The sequence below is a fragment of the Pelmatolapia mariae genome, linkage group LG15, assembly GCF_036321145.2.
Source record: "Pelmatolapia mariae isolate MD_Pm_ZW linkage group LG15, Pm_UMD_F_2, whole genome shotgun sequence".
NCBI classification, from domain to species: Eukaryota; Metazoa; Chordata; class Actinopteri; order Cichliformes; family Cichlidae; genus Pelmatolapia; species Pelmatolapia mariae.
The window spans coordinates 18,215,240-18,238,487 of record NC_086240.1 but is presented as its reverse complement, the minus strand read 5'-3'; the positions used below and the strand labels follow the sequence as shown (position 1 = coordinate 18,238,487).

The 23,248-nt window shown below is 38.5% G+C and overlaps 2 protein-coding genes across 2 annotated transcripts; both read right to left on the bottom strand.

The window, feature by feature from the left end:
- Positions 1–779: 779 nt before the first annotated feature.
- On the bottom strand, positions 780–9,867 carry LOC134643354 (hepatic sodium/bile acid cotransporter-like). The gene is made up of 8 exons (XM_063495674.1): positions 9,664–9,867; positions 7,617–7,841; positions 5,839–5,925; positions 5,203–5,315; positions 4,913–5,117; positions 2,844–3,022; positions 2,507–2,706; positions 780–1,004 (listed from the first exon to the last, which is right to left on the bottom strand). Exons 2-8 carry the CDS (start codon positions 7,803–7,805, stop codon positions 952–954), a joined length of 1,026 nt encoding a protein of 341 aa, XP_063351744.1. The 5' UTR covers positions 7,806–7,841; positions 9,664–9,867; the 3' UTR covers positions 780–951.
- Positions 9,868–10,719: 852 nt separating this feature from the next.
- Positions 10,720–20,450, bottom strand: LOC134642858 (hepatic sodium/bile acid cotransporter-like). The gene is made up of 8 exons (XM_063494881.1): positions 20,373–20,450; positions 17,877–18,150; positions 17,702–17,788; positions 17,185–17,297; positions 14,540–14,744; positions 13,401–13,579; positions 13,081–13,280; positions 10,720–12,185 (listed from the first exon to the last, which is right to left on the bottom strand). Exons 2-8 carry the CDS (start codon positions 18,063–18,065, stop codon positions 12,124–12,126), a joined length of 1,035 nt encoding a protein of 344 aa, XP_063350951.1. The 5' UTR covers positions 18,066–18,150; positions 20,373–20,450; the 3' UTR covers positions 10,720–12,123.
- Positions 20,451–23,248: the final 2,798 nt, after the last annotated feature.

Below are 23,248 nucleotides of genomic sequence, written 5' to 3'. Positions count from 1 at the left end.
TGCACAGGTGAGTTAAGCATCTTGAGAAGTGCTAAAGAAGCTCCTCCTCTTGGAAATACTTTCATGAAAATAAATGAGTAAATAAAAGGAAAAATATTAACTATTACTCAATAAGCTCCTCTAAATTAATAAATTTGTTTCCTTGCTCACCCCCTGTTTGTGTACACCCACTCTGTGGACACTCAGATACCTGTACTCCACCACATCATCATGCTCTCCCATCTGAAGTTGATCACCGTCTGTCTGATCTTTTTTTACATTTAGAAACAGATGATTCCTCACAGACCACTCCACATATTTATCCAACAGTGCTCCGTACTCCTCCTACAGCCAATCCCACATAAATCCAACCAATGCAGAATCGTCAGTGTATGTCTTGGTGGCGTGATCTGGAGTTGTACTGAAAAGTCTGAGGTGTACAGGGTGAATAGCAATAGAGACAGCAGACTGGGGCTCATGTAGTGCACATCACCAAATCAGAAATCATTGATGATCGTCACGTGCAGCTGTAAGCACTCTGCAGAATGTAGATGATATATGATATATGATATGTTTGCTATTCTTATAATAGGAAACTTTTGATGCTTCTTTCAGATGCTTCCATAGCTTCTCTCTCAGTGACAATGTTGGTACTTGGTGGACAAGATCTTGGAAAAAGTACATTTATGTACATAATGAATTTATTTTAAGCGAAAATGTTGTGTTTGTATGACATAGGAAAAAGAGACTTCTCTAATTTTTCAAAAATTTATTTAAAACTGGATTTTGTTTTCACTGGTGCTTTGTAACTGAAGTTACTGAAACATTAACAGGTTTCATATCAATATGGTATAATAATCATGCATATTTTTCTGTTTGTTCAGTAAGCTGTAGGATTTTGTTTCCTTCGTCTGGAGCCCCTTTGGTGTAACAGTGCACGCTAATAGAGAAATATATCAGCGGTAATTGACATCACACATCAGACTCTTTCAGATCCTCTCCAGTGGCCGCAGGCTGGTAAGTCTCTGTGGGTCAGATAAGCAGATGCATTAACACACACTAAGATTTGACACAAAAGTTGCTCAACCTGTTGTTAGATGTAAAATCCTAAGATTTGGTAAACAAAACACAATCACAAAGTTATTCTTCGATGGAGTGTTTTGGCGCCGTTTTGCCATTTTTTGTGTGTAGAATGGAAAACAAGAACAGGCAGCAGAGACTCTTAGCCAGAAACCTTTTTGTGGGCTCATTGGTGCTTGTAGTTTGTTACGACTCAGGTCATAATTTCGTGTATTGTTTTCACTAATCCACACCTGATGGTGGAATTGTTCACTTTCTCTGCTGCTTTTTTTCTGCTGCTTCAACCACAGGCTGTGTGTTTAGTAATGTACTGTGTGTTCAAGTTCCTGTGTCTAGAATAACTAGGTAAACTAGGTCTTCCTCCACTCCAACCCAACCAATCGCTGCAGATAGCTGCCACTCCCTGAGCCGGCTGGAGGTTTCTCCCTGTTAAACAAAGGTTTTTCCTTCCCACTGTGGCCAAGTGCTTCCTAATAGGAGGGTGGTTTGATTGTTGGGGGTTTCTCTGTATTATTGTAAAAACTTAGAATGTAAGACCTTAATATAAGATATTAGTACTTAGCACTTAGTATATTACATATAATATACTAAGTCCCTTGAGGAATCTACTGTTATGATTTAGCTCTATATAAATAAAATTGAACTGAACTCAATTAAACTATTTGAGAGTGCCAGATGTTAATAATAATTACTAACTAATTATTAAATGCAGAATGCATTTTAAAAAGTAGCAAATTTGCATTTAACTGTGCTGTTAACTGAGGCTCAAGCGTACTTGAGCATTTAATACCATCTGACATTTATTGTGTGTTCATCTCAGGTCAGAATGGTGCAGTGGTTAGTACTGTTGCCACATGTTGAGGCAGATGTGAGGCGCATAACGCTTTCGGTGATCAATGAGACCACTTAAATGACTAACAATCAAAGCAAATACATTATTAATAATGCAAATATATAGAATAAATTACACTGTATCTAACGTGGCACCTTTTTAAAAGGTCAGTTTGGGTACCAGTACATGAGTATAATATTGCCATTAGTGGTTCAAGACTGGTCACCATAACCTACAACATGAAAGGGAACAACAAGAGTACCTTAGAAGGTATCGCCCAATTTACAAGCCCATAAAGGTACAATAAAGAATATATCTGTGTTTTTCTGCTCTATACTTTGTGTAGTGCTAAAAGTACTGTTTCTTCAAACACAAAATTTAAAAATGTTTAATCTAATATATTTGAAATATGGCAACTTCAGTAATGCAAACCCTCCAATCTGAGATGCTGCAACCTGGATGTAGTTCAGTGAGTTAACCCACACTTGATCAAGTCACAGTTGAATTTTTGTGAAATAACGATCAGCCAGACATCTGTAAATTCTTGTTTTTTTATCTTGTGTAATAAAAGGCCTGTGGTAAAATGTAACCTCTGAAACCTGCTGTCACTCTTACCTTTCTCCTTTCTCTTGAACCTTTGGTAGCACCAAAACAGTATGATGATTACCACCGCCTCGAAAAACTGAAACACCAAGTAGACTGTCGGGAATAGATACAGAGGACCCACCACTTCGTCAGGGAAGGCTAACTTCAATATGGTGGAGCACAGCACGACATTCTGACAGCCTGTTTCCATGGAAATGGTCCTACGCTCCCTGAAGGCAAAGAAGGATTATTTACAAGTCATATCTATCTTCCTGCCTGTGATATCTATCTATATATTTTTCCAAACCTCATAGGATCATCAATGTCGATAATATCGATCAATGACTGAATTAAGCAAATAACCTACCTGTGGCTGAGTCTGAAGATCGCAGAGAAGAGGAATCCGAAACAGTAGCCTATCAAAGGCATGAGACCAGCGATGGCCAAGAGTGAAGGAGACAGCACAGTCAGGATGTAGCGTCCGTTTTCAATAATAGCTAAGATCAAGGTCACCACAGTAAAAATCAGCATTATAATGATGCCTACCTAACAAAAGCAACAAGAGAGGGAATAAATCAGTGTTAGACTTCTCTTTTGGTTCTATGTTGCTCAAAAAATTAAAGGAACACTTTTCAGAGTATAGCATCAAGTAAATTAAACTTCTGGGATATTGATCTGGTCAGTTAAGTAGCAGAGGGGGTTGTTAATCAGTTTTAGTGGCTCAGATGTTGATGAAATCAACAACAAGACAACACTCAAAACAGGAATGGAGGCCATTGGGATTTTTCCAACCTCATCATTTCTGACTGTTGTCAATTCAACTCAACTCAAGTTGAATTGAGGCAACTCAAGGCACTTTATATTGTAAGGTAAAGACCCTACAATAATACAGTGAAAACAAAGAAAACCCCAATAATCACATGACCCCTATGAGCAATCGCTTTGGCCACAGAGGAAAGTAAAAACTCCCTTTTAACAGGAAGAAACCTGCGGCAAAACCAGGCTCACTGAGGGGTGGCCATCTGCTGTGACCATTTGAGATTGAGAGGAGGAAAACAGGACAAAGTCACAAGCCATCGATTAATAATAACCAATGATTAAATGCTGAGTGGTGTATAAACACATAGTGAGTAAAGTAGAAACACTTCATCAGAAGCCCCAGCATCCTAGACCTATTGCAGCATAACTGCATATGGAAAAATATATGAAATGATTCTTATAAACTTTTTTAACATCAAGTAATTATTACTATTATTGCTATTTAGGGCGATCGTGGCTCAAGAGTTGGCAGTTCGCCTTGTAATCAGAAGGTTGCCGGTTCGAGCCCTGGCTCGGACACTCTCGGCCAATGTGTCCTTGGTCAAGACACTTCACCTACCGCCTACTGGTGATGGCCAGAGGGGCCGATGGTGTGATATGGCAGCCTCACCTCTGTCAGTCTGTCCCAGGGCATGCAATCCATTATTTTTTAAACTAACTGTATATTTCTGTACATTTAAGTATTATTATTCATATTGCCACATTCATTGACCTTGTTTATAGGTAATTTCATTGTTTAATCACATTAAAATGTTCCTAATTTAATGTTTAAAAGCACTTGAAAAAGGCAAAAATATGCCTTAATAATAAAAATAACCGTATTTTTATGAGAAAGTTATTTTCTGTTATTTGATGGTATTATTTTGGCACCCCAGCTGCCGGAATATTACTGTTTTTCTAGGATTTTTTCTTTAACAGTGCAGGTTCAACCTGACCACATGTGACAGACGTCAAAGGGTCTGGAGAAGCCATGGCAAACATTATGCTGCATGTAATATCGTTTAGTTCGGTGGTGGGTCAGTGAAGGTTTGCGGGGGCTTATCAAAGGAACGCAGAGACCTCTACAGGCTAGGCAACAGCACTCTGACTGCCATTAGGTATCTCGATGAGATGCTTAGACAAGCTACGAGCTACAATGAAATTTCAGCAAAATGCACTAACCTTTTACATATTTTTTTCTTTGATTTTCAGGTGTCTTTGAATTCACCTCTCTATAGGTTAATGATTCTCGTTTCCATCAGATGGAATTTTTTCATTCCTAACACATTACCCATTTAACATCATTATAGATGCTTTTTTCTTTGGAGATCTGATGTGTGTCCAAAGTGTCCAAAGCCTTACGAATTATTAAGTCTCAGGAATTGTATTAGTTCACAGATTGATGTCTAGAGTCTAGAGTTATTCAGTTTCTCTGTCTGTGAAGTGAAAAAAAAATCAGTAAATCCTAATATTTAAGATGATAGAATCCACAGGTTTTCTGTTTTCTTTTGTTTTTTGTTAAACAATATAACAAATATCAGTTATTAAAGTCTTTACTTGCCATCCCTGTACCAACTGATTAATCAACACTGTTAATCAGTTTTAGTGATCCGTCTGACCTTCATTCTCTTCACAAACCTTCGTGATCCTCTTCGAATACTGCGGCCTGTAGGTGTTGATGAGGATGCCGATGCCACACGGCACAAGAATCAAGACCAACGATAAGATGATTTGAACATAAGGGATAGCGTCCCGCACGCTGGGGAAATCCTGGCAGTAGATGTAGAGCAGGAGAGGCATCATACCCATAGCCAACAACGTGGAGCAGGAAGTCATCACGATGCTGAAGGGAAAGACAAGGGTTATGATCACCTCAAATTACATTTTTAATATAAATTTATTACAAGAATATAACTTCCCATATGTACCTGAGGTTCATGTCCCCCTTTAGTGCCAGAGTCAATGTGTTGGAGAGAGCTCCTCCAGGACAGCAGCCACAAACCAGAACAACCACAGCTGTTATATCACTGAACTGGAACCCCTGTAACACAAAATCACAATAACCTCTTACAGGGTGCCAGTAACAAGGTCTAACAGTGATACAAGTGCTGATCTGGTGTCAGTTATATACTGGTACAGCAACACAAATTCAATTATATTGGGCCACTTTGTATTATAGGGTGAAGAACGAGAGTACTAAATGACACTGGAAAGAGAAATCAGATTTCCCTCATACTAGCTTCTCTTCATTGGTTCCCTGTTAAATTCAGAGTTGAATTTAAAATGATTTTCCTCACATAAAAAAAATCATGAATAATCAGGTCCCTTTTAAATCATAAAGATCCTTATTATCCAAAATGAGAGCTCTTGTGAAGTATGCTGACAGCATGTCAAAGAAAATGCTTTTTTTGTTTTTAAATTAATTTGTTTTAATATTAATTTTCTTTCTGGTTAAGTCAGTTAGTGTAGTTTTCACATTTTTATTATGAATCCCTGCAAAAATTTTGTGGGGAACTAACTTTATATGAAGTATTATTTCTAATCTTATTTAACATAATACCAACCTTAGCCAAGCAAAAGGCTGTAAGAGGCATGATCACATACTGGGCCACAACTGCAATAGCCAGCCCCTTAGGTTTCATGAGGTGATACTGGAAACAGAAGAAGGTAGAAAACTGATCAGAAATAATATCCCTGGATTTATAAACACACTTCAAAAAGTTAGATTACGATGAACAAGTTAATTTCAATTCAAAAAGGTAATCTTTCAGTATTCTGTATTCATAGCAATAAGTATTATTCAGAAATCCTGTATCTGTAAATATTTGAAGATTTTATTCCAGTTTGAGTAAAAATAATCAAATTATCTGTCCTTCCTTCCTTCCTTCCTTCCTTCCATTTCCTGATGCTTATCAGGGTTCAGGTCGTGGGGCAGCAGTCGGAGCAGAGAAGCATAGTCTTGCCTCACTCTTGCCACCTATTCCGGCTCATTCAGGTGACACCTTGCCATTTCAAAGGCAATATTGAATAAGCATTGAACACTTTACCAATTTGCTAAGTGAATATATTTCTAAAGGTGGTACTGACATCATTTCAAAAGCAGATGTCACTAACAACCCATCCAATCCACACATGCAAAGAAATTTAAACCAGGCATATCCATAACTAACAGAGTTTCCTTGGATCTGTGTTTGGGACGTCCACCCTTGTTTTATCGTCATCATCCTGGTAGATGACAGCAGATTTTCATCAAGAATGTCCCGGTACATTTTTCCATTCATCCTTCCTTCAATTATATGAAGCATACCAATGTCATATGCTGAAAAATACCCCCACTCAATGATGTTCCCACCTTCAAACTTCACTGTCGGTATGGTGATTTTGGGGTAATGTGCAGTGCCTTTTGACCTCCAAACATGGTGTGCATTACGGCATCCAAAGAGTTCTGTTTTGGTCTGACCAGACTATATTCCCCCGGTATTTCACAGATGTGTCTAAATTTTGTTCAGTAAACTTTGAACATGTTTCAAAATGCTTTCTCTTCAGCAATGCAGTCTTGCTTCGTGAGTGTGCTTACAGACTATGGCGGTTGAATGCATTACTTATTGTTTTCTTTGAAACAATCATACCTGGTGATTCCAGGTCTTTCTGTCCTTGACTCTTGGACTTGAACTCTTCTGATGTTTCTTTTCACTCGTCTGTCTGTTAGCACCTGGTCATGTGCAGTTTACGTTGAAATGATGTTCTTTCCACTTCCAGATTATGGCCCCAACAGTGCTACACTGGAACCTTCACTAGTTTAGACATTTATCTGTAACTAATGCCATCACTATGTTTTGCAACAATAAGGCTGCGAAGGTCTTGAGAAATCTTGTTGGTTTTACCCTTCATCAGATGTTTCTTGTGTGACACCTTGGTAATGAGACACCTTTTTATAGACTCAGTTTGGACTGAAACTGCTGAAATTAATTTGCATTAAGTGGCAGGATTGCTTTCTATTTACTGATTTCAGCTGGCGTCATGACTTTCCACAGCTTTTCACACCTCCTTTTCTTCATGTTTATGTGTTTACTACTTTTATCCCTGTGTCATTTCTCATGAATGGATTGCATGGTTTGCTGCCGACATGTGGTGAGAATTTCACATTAACCATATTTACTTATTTTATCCTTTTTATCTAAACATGGCCAGCAATGACTTGCAGGAACTGGAATGTGTTGTCAGGCATAAGGACATCCTCGAAAATCCTGCTTACGTGTAATTTTTTCAGGCTTTGTCACAATACTTTTTTCCATATACACAAACCACATATACATTCGCATTCACTGCTGATCTTGGTCACCTTGATCTTAGACACCTCCATGGTGCATCCAAGTGAAACCATGGTGATGATGATTACGATTATAACCACTACTGAAATGGCAATGCTAAGAGCCGAGTTTGCAGCAGGACGGTAAACCCAGGTGGTGTTTGCAGCCGTCACATTGCGCCACAAATCTTGATGAGAGGTCAGGTTTGCTGTGTTGTTCATGGTGCCTTCAAATCAGAAGAAACACGAGGTTCTGAGCTGTGAGTGAAAAACCACAAGTGGGCATGAAGAAGGACAGAGAGCAGAGTAAGAGTTAAGCAGAATACCAGCATCTTTGTTTGTTTACATTCTGTGTTCAGATTAAGTTTCGTCCTTAAACTTAGTGAAGAAAACTTCTGTAGCAGGAAGTTCACACTCTGTCTTATTGAGGTATCCTTATGATATAGATTCTGAGCTGTGGTAAGATAATTTTCAGATGCAGTTTGAGCTGTACTTAAGTAATAGAACCTAAAGAAGCCAACAAATTGCTAAAATAAATGCAGAAAATTCATGTATATGTACTTTTATTTGTTGTGCTTGGTTTAATGTTCTGTCAAATCTGTCATATGTTACAGCACTGTAGTAAAGAATTTTCAATACAGAGAATGATTTCACTTTAATTTGTCCAAGAATAAAAAAAGAAATAAAGCCACTTTAAAATCTCTGTGCGCTCTCTGTAAGAGTGTCACACCTGAATGCCCTCTAAGAACTTTGTGCTCAAATTGATCGAGTTTAAAGTTTAACAGCTGACACTTTGGGAAAGAAACAACAACTGCAACAGTACACTCTGGACTACTTAAAACACATCTCATACTAGGATTAACTGGTTTCTGAAGCACTGGTCTTCTGCCTTTTTCTCGGGACCTCTGTTGTGTTTTGTCGTGATCATTTTTCTTACTCAAACACCCAGTTTTACGTCAGCATGCACAGCGACTGAAGCAGAAAGCCCGTGTTAATAAACAAGATTGATAATTAGGGGTTTTATGGATAGCACTTTATAATACGGCTCACAACTAAGGGTGAAATTCCCCTGTAAGTAACTGGAATTCCAGTGTGTTACATTTAAAATTATAATGTAATTGCACTTTAATACTTAAACGTAGGCAGACTAGAATAAAGGGTTTATGTTTTTACAGGAACAATGAAATAATAATACTGTAAGTAAACTTAAGTCGTGCATAAGTAATTTGAAGTATTCTCTAATTTCATGGTAATTTTGCCGAAAACAAACAATATTTTCCTATCTTACTTTAAACATATGTTGTATTTTCCTGGGTATTGGCCATATTATAAAATGGATTAATTTTGCCTTTTTACATCTTTATTTAATATTCATTCACATTGATATGCATGTGATAAGGACTCCTTTCCCTTACCAACTTTTAAGAAAAAATAAATACCATGTAAATTTGCTGGGTTACATCACCTTATAATGATGGAGCCAAGTCTAATTTAATTCGATGTTTTTTACAATCACTGTTCAAACATAACCTTCAGAACAAGGGTCTCCTTTCCTGCAAAATACCAGCAAGTTAAGGAAGTTTGATCTGCTTCATAATACAGCCCACATCTCAAAAAAGAGTATTTACACAAGAAATTATGCAGTACTTACAGTATAAGTATTTGTTTTTCCTGTAAAAGCCTGACTTGTTACTCCCTTATTGTAGCATTCCTACCTTATTCTACTGTCATTTCAAATACAAGAAGCGAAGAAGAGTAATGATAGATTATGTGAGTTTGGCTATGTGAAAATGTTCAAGAAAAGAAGTCAAGATGGAACAAGGTGATGTTTTAGTAAAATTAATTTTAGGAGTTAATTTAGGCTAAAAACAGAACATGAGGTTTATTAAAGTCATTTAAAAGCACACTTTGTTCACTATTTCTAACTAATCGTATGCATGCAGTGTAAATACAGTGAACTTTTATTTGACTGTTTAACACGTTTAACTAATGCTTAACTAAACAAAGCATAATGCTCTGCATTTTCAAGAAAAAAACAGTTGACAGATATGTTTACAGCTGTATTCAGTGCTTGCTTTACCTTTTAGGCCAGATTCTTCCTTTGCTCTGCTCTCGTCTCTTTGTCAAAACATCAGTTCCTTTTGTGTTGCCACTCCTTTTATCTCTTCAGGCCTCTGGTGATGCCATCTAGTGCACTGCTGACTTCAGCACCTAGAGAGGAGCCCATCCTCCTCCACATAAAGAAAAAAATGAACTAGAGTAGCACTACAAGACACTTTATTTTAGTTTTCAAATACTGCCCCATCTATTCAAAATTAATTTATTCATCTCACAGCATGTAATAATAATAATAATAATAATAATAATAACTTTATTTATAAAGCGCTTTCAAACAAAGCGCTGTACAACTATTTGAAACTAAAGAGATAAATAAAATAAAAGCTATACATAGCAATACAAGTAAAAAACAGTAAAAATTAAAAAACTAACAGCCATAGAATTAAGACGGGGTAGGGTGTTCTGACCCCAAGTAATCTTCATATTATGTTTGGTATCTGGACAACTGGAGTGGTTTGTGTGCATGCTGTGCTTGGATATTATATGTGGACATCATCCAAGGAGATGTAGTTCATGCAGTGGAAAAATAGCGACATCCTCTCAGATAGAACACAGGGCAGTTCAGAGGGGAATATTTTGACAAGGAGTGATAAGTTACAGATTTTCAAGTCAGAGTGATCTAGCCAAAGATAATAAAGACATAACTGGACTGTATTTTGTTTTTTTGTTTTTTAGCTGGACACCTGACAACGGTGAAGCGATAAGTGGAAATCACGATGAATTGAAAGCTCCTGAAAGACCAGAGCAGCTTGTCTGTCGGTGATTGTGTTTGAGTCCGTGCTTACGCCAAAACCTCCCATTCTTGTCTATTCTTTTTGAGTTTGTCTTTTTCAAAAAACCATCTGTTACATGAAGGCTTTTTTTGTATCTTTTGACTACAGATAGTGATAAATTAAATGTATGATTCAAGGAGTAAATCAGGCCTTCAAACCCAATTTTTGTCACCATTATTTACTATAAATCACTCAAAGGAATCTACACTTGACATACTCCTCAGACTGCAGTCTGCTGTGAGATGATGATACTGGCTTTCCGCTGAAGTCTGCCAGTATAAACATCTCTGAGGGGGGGGGTTAGTGAAGTGGCAGTTGCCCACTCTGCCGCCCTCACCACCCGCTGCAGTTTTCTCTTGTCCTCCACATTATTTTTTTTTTTTAATTTGCCAAAGATTTCTGACAAATATTTTGTACGTTGCTGGTATTACAGTTAATAAAACTCAGACACTTGAGGTATTATAGTGAATATTCAATGTAGAAAATGATTTCACCTTGAATCACCTCCCCACCAGCAGCCCAGAAAAAGCAGTCCTGCATTCAGTTTTGCTGTCTTGATGTCTCTCATATTCTTCTATCACCTGTCACGTCTCTTTTAAGTTGCAGACATGACAGTCCAACGACAGGCCACCCTGTTTTATGTGAAGCATGAAGCCAGTGATAACAAGTAATAACAAGCTGATAACTGGGGATTTTAACCTGAACCTGCTTCATGGTGCAGCTCTCAGGTCTCTCTTGTTTAACATCAGTGAGACCTTTACTCAACTATTACCCAATAAGCTCCTCTAAATTAAGAAATTAGTTTCCTTGCTCACCCCATTAGTATACACGTACTCTATGATACCTGTGTCACACCACAGCATCGTCCTGTCCCAGGACAGTGATGGGCTCTGTAGCTGTCCTCTTCCTTCTGAAGTTGATCACAATCTCTCTGGTCTTATTTACATTCAGCAGATTATTCATCACAAACCACTCTGCAAAATCATCAATCATCAAATTGCAATCACATTGTGCAATGGAAAAACGTGTTAGTTTACTGATGATAACTGATTATTTCTTGTTGAACTTGTTGAGCTTTTTCCAAGGATCTAAAAAAAGAGATTCTTCCACTGTAAGAAGTCCAAGTTGTTTTTTGTTTTCCAGCTTACGAAGACGGCCCTCTTGGTGACAATAAAAGCTCTGAATGGACTAGTAGCAGCACATGTTTGCAATTATAATGTTGCAATCACATATGTTCATGCTTTTTATGGTCATATTTACGACTGACTAAAAGATGCTGTTCCTCCTTGCATTACATTGCGTGGCTGCGCTTTTATTTGGGATTTGTGTGTAGATTGCAGACTTTTAAATGTAGTTTTTAAATGAGTTTGGAAAAATACATTTTTGTACATGAGGATTTTATTTTCAGTCAAAACTATGATGATGTTTGCATGGTGTAGAAAGACAATAGACTTAACCAATAAAAAACTGAAGTTTCTAATGCACTTAGAGGTTTCAGATCACAATACAGTATAAGAACCAAGACCAGCTATACGGCTGCGCATTTTTCTGTTTGTTTAGTCAGCTGTAGGAGTTTTGTTTACTTCGTCTGGAGCCTCTGTGGTGTAAAAGTTCACATTAATGGAACAATACATGGGTGGTGATTGAGGTCACACAGTCCCTTCAGTCGTCTCTTTCAGCTCCTCTTCAGTGACCGCAGGCTGGTAAGTCTCTGTGAGTCAGATAAGCAGATCCATTATAAACACAAACCGAGATCTGGCATAAAAGTTGATCAACTTGTGGTTAAATATGAAACTCTGTGGTCTGGTTATTCATCTACATAAAAAAATAAGCCCATTTTGACACATGGAAGCAGGAAAAGCACCAACAGTCTTTAAGAGAGCTACTTCATGTTGGCTGATAGGACAGAAAAATTATAATTGTGCTTTTCTGTAATGAGAAGTCAAAAAGTATGTTGTGGAAAAAAGTCCTGCTTTCCCTTGCACTACACATCAAAAAGTATTTTAACACTATTCTTCCAATTTTTAAAAAACACAAATGCAAAGCTTTACTGTTTGTATTAGAGCCTTGTGCATCATACCTTATATTTTTAGTGAAATTGGGGTTTTTTAAGGTGAAAAGTCTTGTTTCAGTGTTTCAGCATGACTAAAGTATAAACTGGTCCTTCCTTTAACTATCTAACATTTACAACAGTCTTTGTTTTAAAAACAAACAAAAGTTATTCTAAGATCTCATACTTATAATTCAGACTCCAGTCTGTTTTATATTTAATATCTTCAGTTCAGATGAATAACAAGGAAATTATATAGAATATAAACACCCCTCTATGTTCTATGTACCTTTATAAAAGGTCAATTTTGATACCATTAAATGAGGACACAAATGAGGGTATGTCATTAGAGGTTCAAGATTGGTCTCTATAACCTACAGAATAAAAGGTTACATCAAATCTGCCTTGCTTAGATTAATGCCCACTAACAACTGTTATTAATCATCAGCACTATAAAGGGTCAAGGCTGAACTTATTCTTGTTTACTCTCCCTGTTTGTTCCCCATGTTTTTTCTTGTGTCATAAAAGGCCTTAGATAAACTGATGTCCCTCTTACCTTTCTCCTTTTTCGTGAACCTTTGGTAGCACCTAAACAGCACGACGAGCACCAACGCCTCCGTCACCTGAAAAGACCCGTAGATCATTGGGAACAGAAACAGAGGGCCTACCACTTCCTGGGGGAAAGCTATCTTCAATATGGTGATGCACAGCTGGATGTTCTGACAGCCTGTTTCCACAGAAACGGTCCTCCGCTCCCTGGTGACAGACACACATGTTCATGAGTCATGAATATATACAGAAAGGCTCATAATTCTTTCATCTTTGATGTGACTGCCTTGACTTGACTCGATGACTGAATTAAGCCAAAGAACCTACGACTGGCTGAGTCTGAAGATCGCAGAGAGGACATATCCAAAGGAGTAGCCTATCAAAGGCATGAGAGCAGCGATGGCCAAGAGCGGAGGAGACAGCACAGTCAGCATGACTCTTCCGATTCCAATGTTGGTTAAGGTGACGATCACCACGATAAAAATCATCATTATAATTAGGCCTACCTACAAACAGCAGGACACAAAACAAATCAACTCCATATCAATTTGACAGTTGACTGACAAGCATTTTAAGGCAAAATGAGGAGTATTCCCTTTTACTTCATAACAAATGTGGCACATAAAACATTGTGAGCTGAACTTGTATTTGACCACAGTAGTAAACAGTTAAGGTAATTACTTTTTTTTTAATTAAAGCTGAAAGTCTGACTTGAGTCACATCTTGATTGCTTGATTTAAAACCCACCATGATTGTGTACAGATGCAAAACTACAAAAAATGACTGTTGAAAAACTTATGGATCTGACTCTGTTGTCAACAGATCCAATAAAAAGATCAAAACCAAAAATAAGTCGATCCAGTAACAAATAGTGAAGCCTGATTTCTGATTTCGAAGTGATACAGAGATCCTTTACCATCCAAAAACCAGAACACAGTTCTCTAAAACATGTACTGGTTCACATTGACCTGGTTACCTATATACCACCCTGGTCCAAAGAACTCTCTAGGACTCACTGTGCAGTCATGTGATGTGAGAAAAATGAGAAAGATTCATTTAAAACATGTGACACACAAAATCAAATACTTGATTGATGTAAGAAAGTTTTGACTGGTGATGTACTGATAAACATCTGATTCACTGATGCTTTGTGAAGCATTGATTACAGACATTTATTATCCTGACTTCATGTCAGGTAAAGCCAATACTGGAAATAAATATCAATGTGTGACTGGGAACTGGGATCCCGGAGAAGCAATAAATTCATAAAGTCCTAAAGCTGTAAATGCCCGAGATTTACCCAGCTGTTTGTCAATCCAAAGAGCAATGAATCAGTAAATTCTTACATTTTAAAGGCTCAGCTTTGAACTGACTTTAACTTTGCTATCTCTGTGCCAGTTAATCAACACTGTTTATCAGTTCTAGTGATCTGTCCGACCTTCAGACTCTTGTGAGTATGCACAGACCTTTGTGATGATCTTCGAGTACTGCGGCCTGTAGGTATTGATGATGATGCCGATGCCGCACGGCACAAGGATCATGACCAGTGATATGATAATTTCAACATAAGGGACAGCGTTCTGCAGGTCGGAGAAACCCTGACAGTAGAGGTAGAGCAGGAGAGGCATCATACCGAGAGCCAGCAACGTCGAGCAAGAGGTCATCACGATGCTGAAAGAAAAAGATAAGCGTGAGACCGTGACAGCTTTTATCTTTTTGTAGCACCATAATGCTCAAAATTTCCTTCTCAGCATTATGTTGACAGAATGCATTCAAAATTTATCATAGTGTGAGACACTTCATACACACAACATGAACAGGTTGCACAAATTCTGACTGTTCCAGAGGTTCAATACAATTCTATTTATATAGCGCCAAATCACAACAACAGTTACCTCAAGGTGCTTTATTTTGCAAGGTAAAGACCCTGCAATCAGATGACCCCCTATGAGCAAGCGCTTGGTAACAGTGGAAAGCAAAAACTACCATTTCTGTAATTAACGGAGCCAATGAAGAGAAACCAATGTGGAAGAAATATACTGTCTCTTTCTAAACTGAAGAAAGAGTATATTTCTGTGTCAGATGTGTTTACATACAACATAAATAATGTGTATTCAGTATCAGTATTCTGAGGTTAAGCCAAGCAATGAGAAGAAAAAAATAATTAATTTGAACAACAACAAGAAATAGTAGAAGAAGAATATTTGTGCAGCCATGTATACATTACTTAGGGTTTCAAGGCAAAAGGGCAAAAAATCCACTGCGAAACATTCCCGTTTTACCAGAAATTGAATGCTCTGGACTTTAATTCCCCTTTACAGAAAGTGAATTGAAAATTGAAAATATTGTAATCTAGATGAAGTAAAATTTGACTGAAGAAAAGCAGTTTTTACAAATAGCAAGCAAGAGCCCAGTGGAAAGATTTCATATCATATCATACTGAGTGTTTCTTCTTCAGTCACCTTTCTCACTCACTATGTGTTAATATACCTCTCTGCACTGAATCATACTTATTATTAATCTGTGGCTCTCTTCCAGAGCATGTCTTATCCTGTCTTCTTTCTCTCACCCCAATTGGTCCCAGCAGATGCCCCCCCTCCCTGAGCCTGGTTTTCCTGGAGGTTTCTTCCTGTTAAAAGGGAGTTTTTCCTTCCCACTGTCACCAAAGTGCTTTCTCATAGGGGGTCAAATGATTGTTGGGTTTTTCTCTGTATGTATTATTGTACAGTCTACCTTACAATATAAAGCACCTTGACATGACTGTTGTTGTGATTTGGCACTGTATAAATAAAACAGAATTGAATTGAATATCATGTCTAAATTAAGCAGCGAGGCCTCTGGAAGCCAAGAGCAGTCCTTAGGATTGTTAAGCTTGTTAATTGTTAAGATCGCAAAGTGGATGTTCCTCTTATTTCTACATGTTATCAATGTGTGAATGTGAGTGTGAATGAATAATGTCATTGTAAAGCGCTTTGGGTGCCTTGAAAAGCGCTATATAAATCCAATGCATTATTATTATTATTATTATTAAAAACACAGTCCAGTTTTCTCACTTTTCCTCTTGTGAGCAGCTCACCGTTTGGGAGCCTCATGCATTACTTCCAAAACCCTGCCTAACTGGAAATTCCTCATATCCTGCAGACCCCTCCGCTTGTGTTATTTTTGCTGGTATGGGAGCCCATGACATGCTTGCCAACAAATTGTTACAAGGTTGGCTGCTACACTGTGTTATGTAACTCTAGTACATGCCATTACACTCTTGTTAACATTCCTTTGTTGATCAGAGTTCCTGTTCTGTCAGTGGTCATTTTCTTGTTCCCAAACGAAACAAAACAAAAATTCTAATTTATAAAACATTAGTGGGGTTGTGTGAGATAACGATGTTCTTCCAGGCACTTGGTTGGATAACAAGCTTGAGTGACTGAAACAATCTGCATTCATTGCCCTCATTGCCCACAGTCTGTCCTCACTGGTCATGTATATGAGCAACAGGCCAAACGAGGTCCTCACATATCAGATAAAGGAGGACTGTCTCGAAGCCTAAAGTAACCACCTGTTGCTTCATAAGGGAAAGATAAGAGACGAGGTGAAAGGCTAGCCGAGTAAAAGTATAACGCCTAGGTATCGCTCTGTTATGATAAAATGTGTCACAATGATGATGATCTGTAAGACATTCATTTCTAATAATGTGTATCACTGCTATTCAGACCACACAGTGTATTATGATTATCAGCGGTATGATAACAAGACGGATGAGGTTGCTTAACATAAAAAAAACACAGTTTATTGCATATCTTTTCCCAGAACTGAATTTAAATAAACACACACGGTTTCAGATTTGTGTCTTTAACTTGTGTGTTATTTAAAGTTGTTTCAAAGAAAATTAAACCATCTGGATTCAGATGTGTCAGAAGAAGATACCTAAAAAATGTGAGATTTTAACAGCAAACCATTTAGGAATGCACTTCCTCCAGCAGTAAGGGGTTTTGAATTTTACAAATAAAATAAAGACCAATAATCTCTAAGGATTTATGTCTTTGTGCGTTTGATCGTTTAAGAAAAAACCCAATGCATTAACAGTTTTGTAGCTAAATATTTTCTGTTTGTATACCTGAGGTTCATGTCGCCCTGCAGAGCCAGAGCCAGGATGTTGGAGAGAGCTCCTCCGGGACAGCAGCCACAGATCAAAATCACCACAGCTGCTATTTCAGCCAACTTAAACAGCTGTAACGCAGTAATCATAGTAACCTCATATGCAAAAGCAACAAAAGCGAGATCTGATAATGACACAAATGTGCACTAAAAATACCTTTAGCATTTTCTTTAATTACTTTTTTTAATTACTGATGATTCCTCTGCAGTTAATGTCATAGTTCATGAATAATTTCTTAATCAGTAAACAGATTAAATAACCATTTTATATATTCAGAATCATATAAAACAGAAAATACTAATTGGAGGTTTTTTAAACTGTTTTAGCGCTACTAACATTAGAAATGACAATTAAAAATTAAGTAAAGAAAAAGCAGGAACACAAATATTTTCCAGTACAAACATATTATGCATACTGCATGTGCCTTTCTTACTGTAGTGTTTATAATCTTATTTCACTTCGCATCAGTACCAACCTTAGCTAAGCAAAAAGCTGTGAGAGGCATTATGCCATACTGGGCCACGACTGCGATAGCCACCCCCTTAGGTTTCCTCATATGATGCTGGAAACAGAAGAAGGAAGGTTCACATTAGCATAAGATTGTCTCCTTACATTTAGCTCACATATGAAACTGAACTTGCTGTAGTCACCTTGATCTTGGACACCTCCATGGTGCATCCCAGTGAAACCATGGTCACGAATAAGACAATTATCATAATTATGTTGATGGTTTTGTCCATTACTGGTGACATGGTAGGCGTGTAACTGGAGGTGCTGTTTGCGGTTGTTGTGTTGAGCCACAGATCTGGATCGGAGATAATATCCACTGTGATGTCCATGGTGCCTTCAAATCAGAGATGTGAGTGGAAAACCAAATGATAGGGCAGGCTGGCTTTTGCAGACTCATTCAAAGAATGTTGTATCCTGAGGACAGAAAAGGTGCATTAAATTTCAGTCAGTGTGACTGTTCTTATATTTATGGTGCATTTGGTTGGAATTGTAGCTGTTTTAACCGTGAGTCTTGCTCTATGTGAATATGGTATTGTGTGCAATGCAGTCCGTGACAGCTGACTTTGGCTTTCTGCAGTTGGTACTATGTTTGCTGCTCATTAGGTCAGAGTGATGCACTGTGAAGCAAAATAAAGAGGTTATCGAGGTACCGAGGTATTGATCCCAAAGTCAGGTCAATCAATGAGCAACTTTAACCTCCAAATGTATGGAGGTTAAGGTTTAACAGGTTGAACGTGTCAGATTGCTAATGATATGTATATTGGCATATTTATTACCAAGATTAACAACTGCCTTATTTGCAGGACCTGCATTTTTATTTTCAATGTTTTTCCATGAAAGGTTTGTTCTGTTTAGCACTCATTCTGTTCATTTTCAGTGACAGAAGAGTGAAATGAAGCATTAAACACATCTGTGTGGTCTCAGTCATCCAGGTCATTATAATCTTGAGAGCTTAAAATAAGCGGTAACTGGCCTTCTTTAAGTTTGTGAGGATGTTTCACCTCTCATCCAAGAGGCTTCTTCAGTTCTAAAACCCAAAGGAGGAGAGGCCCAGGTATTAATCCCCTAATGTAGGTTTTCCTATTTAGAGGTGGTCGTTGACCTACTAGTGATCATGTGGATCATCACATGAGCCAAGGTGTGAAACAAGGCATGGCTCATTAACATGCTAGAGGGTTAAGGGTGAAACCACTATGAGACTTTGCCCCACCCTATCATGTGACTTCTTGAGATCACTAGAGGCTAGGTGTGAGTGGAAAAGGTTCTCAAGATTGTGTCATAGATGGCTGATAGCTGTTGTCATAAGACAATGTCTCTGTTCAGCAATGGTCAGTCACAGTGGATGTAGACAGCCTCCATTACTCCTCTTGGAAACCATCAAAACTTTCAGACCCTGAATATGAACATTGCCATCTTTAAAGGAGTATCATTTGTCCATCAAACACTCTGTTGTATTTGAGCGCACACAGAGATTGAAGCAAAAACAAACCTTAATAATTACGATGGAATCCAAGTTCTCTAACTGGATAATTTTAGGTTTTATTGAGCTAGTTAATGCAGAGAAATCCTCGATAGGTTGAAGCTGCTTTATGGGGCGCTCCTCTTGCAAAAGGTGTTTAATATCAGTTAGTTTTGTTCACTTAAATAAAATATATGAAAAAAATTTATAAAACTAGATCAGAGAGTCAAATAAAGGGGTCTCATTCCTCACTGAATCGCTCTTAACGGTTTCTACTTTGTTTACTTTCCCAGAAAGCTCGATGTTGTGCGGACCTGCGATAAGATCCCTGTTTCGAGATAGTAGTTGTACAGGTCATAGTACACATTATATGGGCCTGAGACCAATTAATGTAATCATTACATGTGCTGTAGATGTTCAGACTTTGAAACTCCTTCGAATTCCCTTACTGTGTTTGAGGTAATGCTGCTGCAGCCTACACACTTTATACCATGCTGTTTTTATAGCACACATAGTGCTGCATACACGGTGATATAAAATGACTTCTTTTGTGTTTACAGGAAGATTCCAGAAAAGAAGGCAATTTTTTTTAAAAATGCTGAGTTAATTTAAGCTAGAAATATTAATATCCTTGTGAAGGAGTTTAAAGTGATTTAAAAGTACAGTGCTTGACATTTAACCAAAAACACATGGATAAAACGTGTTTAACATGACATAGTTAACTAAACAAAGCATATGCCTCGCTGAAAGTCACTTAAATCTAGTTAATCTGAGCATTAATGAGCAGCAACATGCAGCATTTGCTTGTTTCAAACCTCAAACTCCAGCATGCCTCCATCTCCATGTGACAACCACATCCTCCCTGCTGGCATGCTCACATGCTGTGTGCACACAAATTGCTTTCACAAGATTGCACATGTCTGTTTTCTGTTCATATAAACAAGAACATGTATGAGAAAAAAAACCCTACAGCACAGCAAAGCTCCATAAAGGTGTCAAGCATTACTTTTTGACTGTGCTGAAGGTGAGAATTGCACACCTAAACCTAGAGGTCAGTCTGCAGAAAGTAGGAAAAAAGAAGAAATGAGGAAAATTCTCAAGATGATTTCCAAGAAATGAACAGCTGCAGTTTTAAATTGACAGATATAAATATCGCTGTATTCAGTGCTTGCTTTACCTGCTGGGCCAGATTCTTCCTTTCCTCGTCTCTCGTCTCTTTGTCATAAAATCAACTCTTTTGTGTTGACACTCCTGTTATCTGTAACAAATGACACATGGAGGCTTCTGTTTGCGCAGAGGTGCCATCTAGTGCACAGCTGACTACAGCACTTTAAGAGAAGACAATCTCCTCTGGGAGCTTCTGTAATGAAAAATGATAGGAAACAAACAAACAAAAAAGACTGAACTATTAACGAATAACTTTCTCTAACTTTAGAAAATCAAAAGGTGTCCATGTATTGTTTTTCATGGGTCCTTGCTGATCTGATTAATTCAAAGAATGAATCAGATCAGCAAGATAAGATTCTTTGATAAGATTGAATCAGATAAGAATGCATTGTGTGTTTGACAGTGAACATCTGTGAAGGAGTCACCACTGTGGAATTCCTCGAAGAGTCCCCAAAGATGTTTTCTGCATATCCTGTTGATTAGCTGTAATTAAAGAAACAAGGGGGCTGCATTTTGAACAAATATCCAGAAAAAGACATGCCTGTGTGAGGCTTTGCTTGTAGATGAAAAATAATGCACCAAAAATGGTCATTTAGTGCTTAAAATATCAGAATTACTGACAAATATTTGAGGCAGAAAGGGATGGGGCAGTGGTTTGTAGGGTTTGGCCTGTTGATCTGTTGTAGTTGTTGTAGTTGAAGGAAAGCCCAACACCAAGGCATTCACAGATGAGAGCCGAGACATATAATTTCTCTGTTTTGGGCCTGCTCCGGGACCTCCACCTGGGGGGACATGGCCAGAACGCCTCACCCAGTAGGCATCCCTGTCAGCTAACAGCTACTTTTAAGCTCTCTCGTCACCAGGACAGACTGGTATAGGTCGTGTCCAAATTCATGGGCTGCATCCTCCGGAGGCCGCATTTGTAGGCCGATTACGTCACAGTGACGCGACGAAGGCTGTCCAAATTCGTAGACTCCTCCGAATGCAGCCGACAAATGCGTCCTCCTTTTACCTGAATTTGAAGGATGGGTCAGGTGTGTCCTTCGTGGCCCAGCATATCCCAGAATTCATAGCGCAGCCCAGCCAATTCCAGTTTTCAACAATGGCTGCAGCTACTAAGTTTTTAATATTACTCTTATTACTCTTTCTGGGTCACAAAATAAACTTTTAACATATTTTCAGGCGAGAATGTAGCTGTGCAAACTTCAAATATCTGCTCGGTTTATCAAGATATCGCATATTTGCAAAAGTGCTCCGACGTTTTCGGAGACGTCTGTTATCCACCAGCTCGATAGCTAGCCGGGAGCTCGAGGGTCACTAGAGCCGCCGAGAACGGCAAACTCCCGGCACATCATTTTCAGATCACCGCGGTCTTTCCCTACTCAGGTTAAACGTAATATATAAGTCACTTAGATAACCTAAAAATGTTATTGTTTGGCTTTTTTCAGTGTTTTATTTGTTCGTGAGTAAATCGGTTTGGCTGAGATTAAAGTTATTAGATTAGATGAGATAAAATAAAACTTTATTAATCCCTCAGGTGGTTTTCACACAGCTGAATAAACGTCAAACAGAAAACTGATTAAACAGAAGTGTGAGATGGTCGAGAATTTACGGCAGTGTCCTGTTATATTTTAAATAGCAAGGAGCAGACAGCTGAGTTCATTAAACTCCACCGAGACAGCGGTGACGCTAATCTGAAGGCTAGACCGTCCAATTTCACAGCCGTTTACTTCCGGCCTACCCGACCTTCTGAGGACCCGGCCCACGTAGACCGCGAAGGTCGGGTCCTCAGGAGGATGCAGCCCATGAATTTGGACACGACTATAGTGTCCACATCACTGCAGTCACAGTACCAATCCGTCTGTTGATCTCCCGCTCCCCTCTCACCTCACTCGTGAGCAAGACCCCGAGATACTTAAACTCCTCCACTTGGAGCAGTAACTCATCCCTGACCTGAAGTGGGCACTCCACCCTTTTCCAGATGAGGACCATGGCTTCAGACTTGGAGGTGCTGACTCTCATTCCCACCGCTTTGAACCTCTCAAGTGCAAGCTGGAAGCCACCACCTGATGAAGCCAACAGATCACAGACCACATCATCTGTGAAAAGCAGAGATGAGATTCTGAGACCACCCAAGTGGAAGCCACTTGACTAGCCCTGGTGGAGTCCAACACCCACCGGGAAGAAGTCAGACTTATTGTCAGCGATGCAGACTGAGCTTTGGAGGCATCTGGTTGATCAGAGGTGCCATCTAGTGCACAACTGACTTCAGCACCTCAAGAGGTGAAGCTCATCCAGGAGCTTCTGCAATGAAAATGTAAAAAATAAAAAATAAATCTGAATGAACTGGTAACTAATAACTTCCTCTAACTTTATGAAGTCAAAAAGTGTCTTTGTTTTCTTTTTGTGTGTCCTTGCTGGCTTAGCCCTTTAAAGCAAGAGGCATTGTGTCTTTGAAGATGAACATCTGTGAAAGAGTCGACATTGTGGAAATCCCTGAGGAAGATTCCCAAAGATGTTTTCTGTTTGCCCCGTTGGTTATGGACCACAATGAGTCACAGAGTATAAATAAAAAAAAGTATTTGCAGCCCTTTGTGTGAACACAAAGCTGTAATCAGAGAAACAAGATCTTAACATATCCAGGGGGTTGCATATTTAAAAACAAATCTCCTCAACAGATGACGAGTGGCTGAACAAACATACAGAAAGAAGAGGTCTCCGTGAGGCTCCGCTTTTAGATGAGGAATGATGCACCCGAAATGGGCTTTTAATGCTTAAAATGTCAGAATTTATCAAAAGTAGAACATTAAAAATGCAAACAGATGATTCAGTCATTAGGAGTCTGCAGTCTTGCTTTATTGCTAAAAATACTTGCGATGATATCTT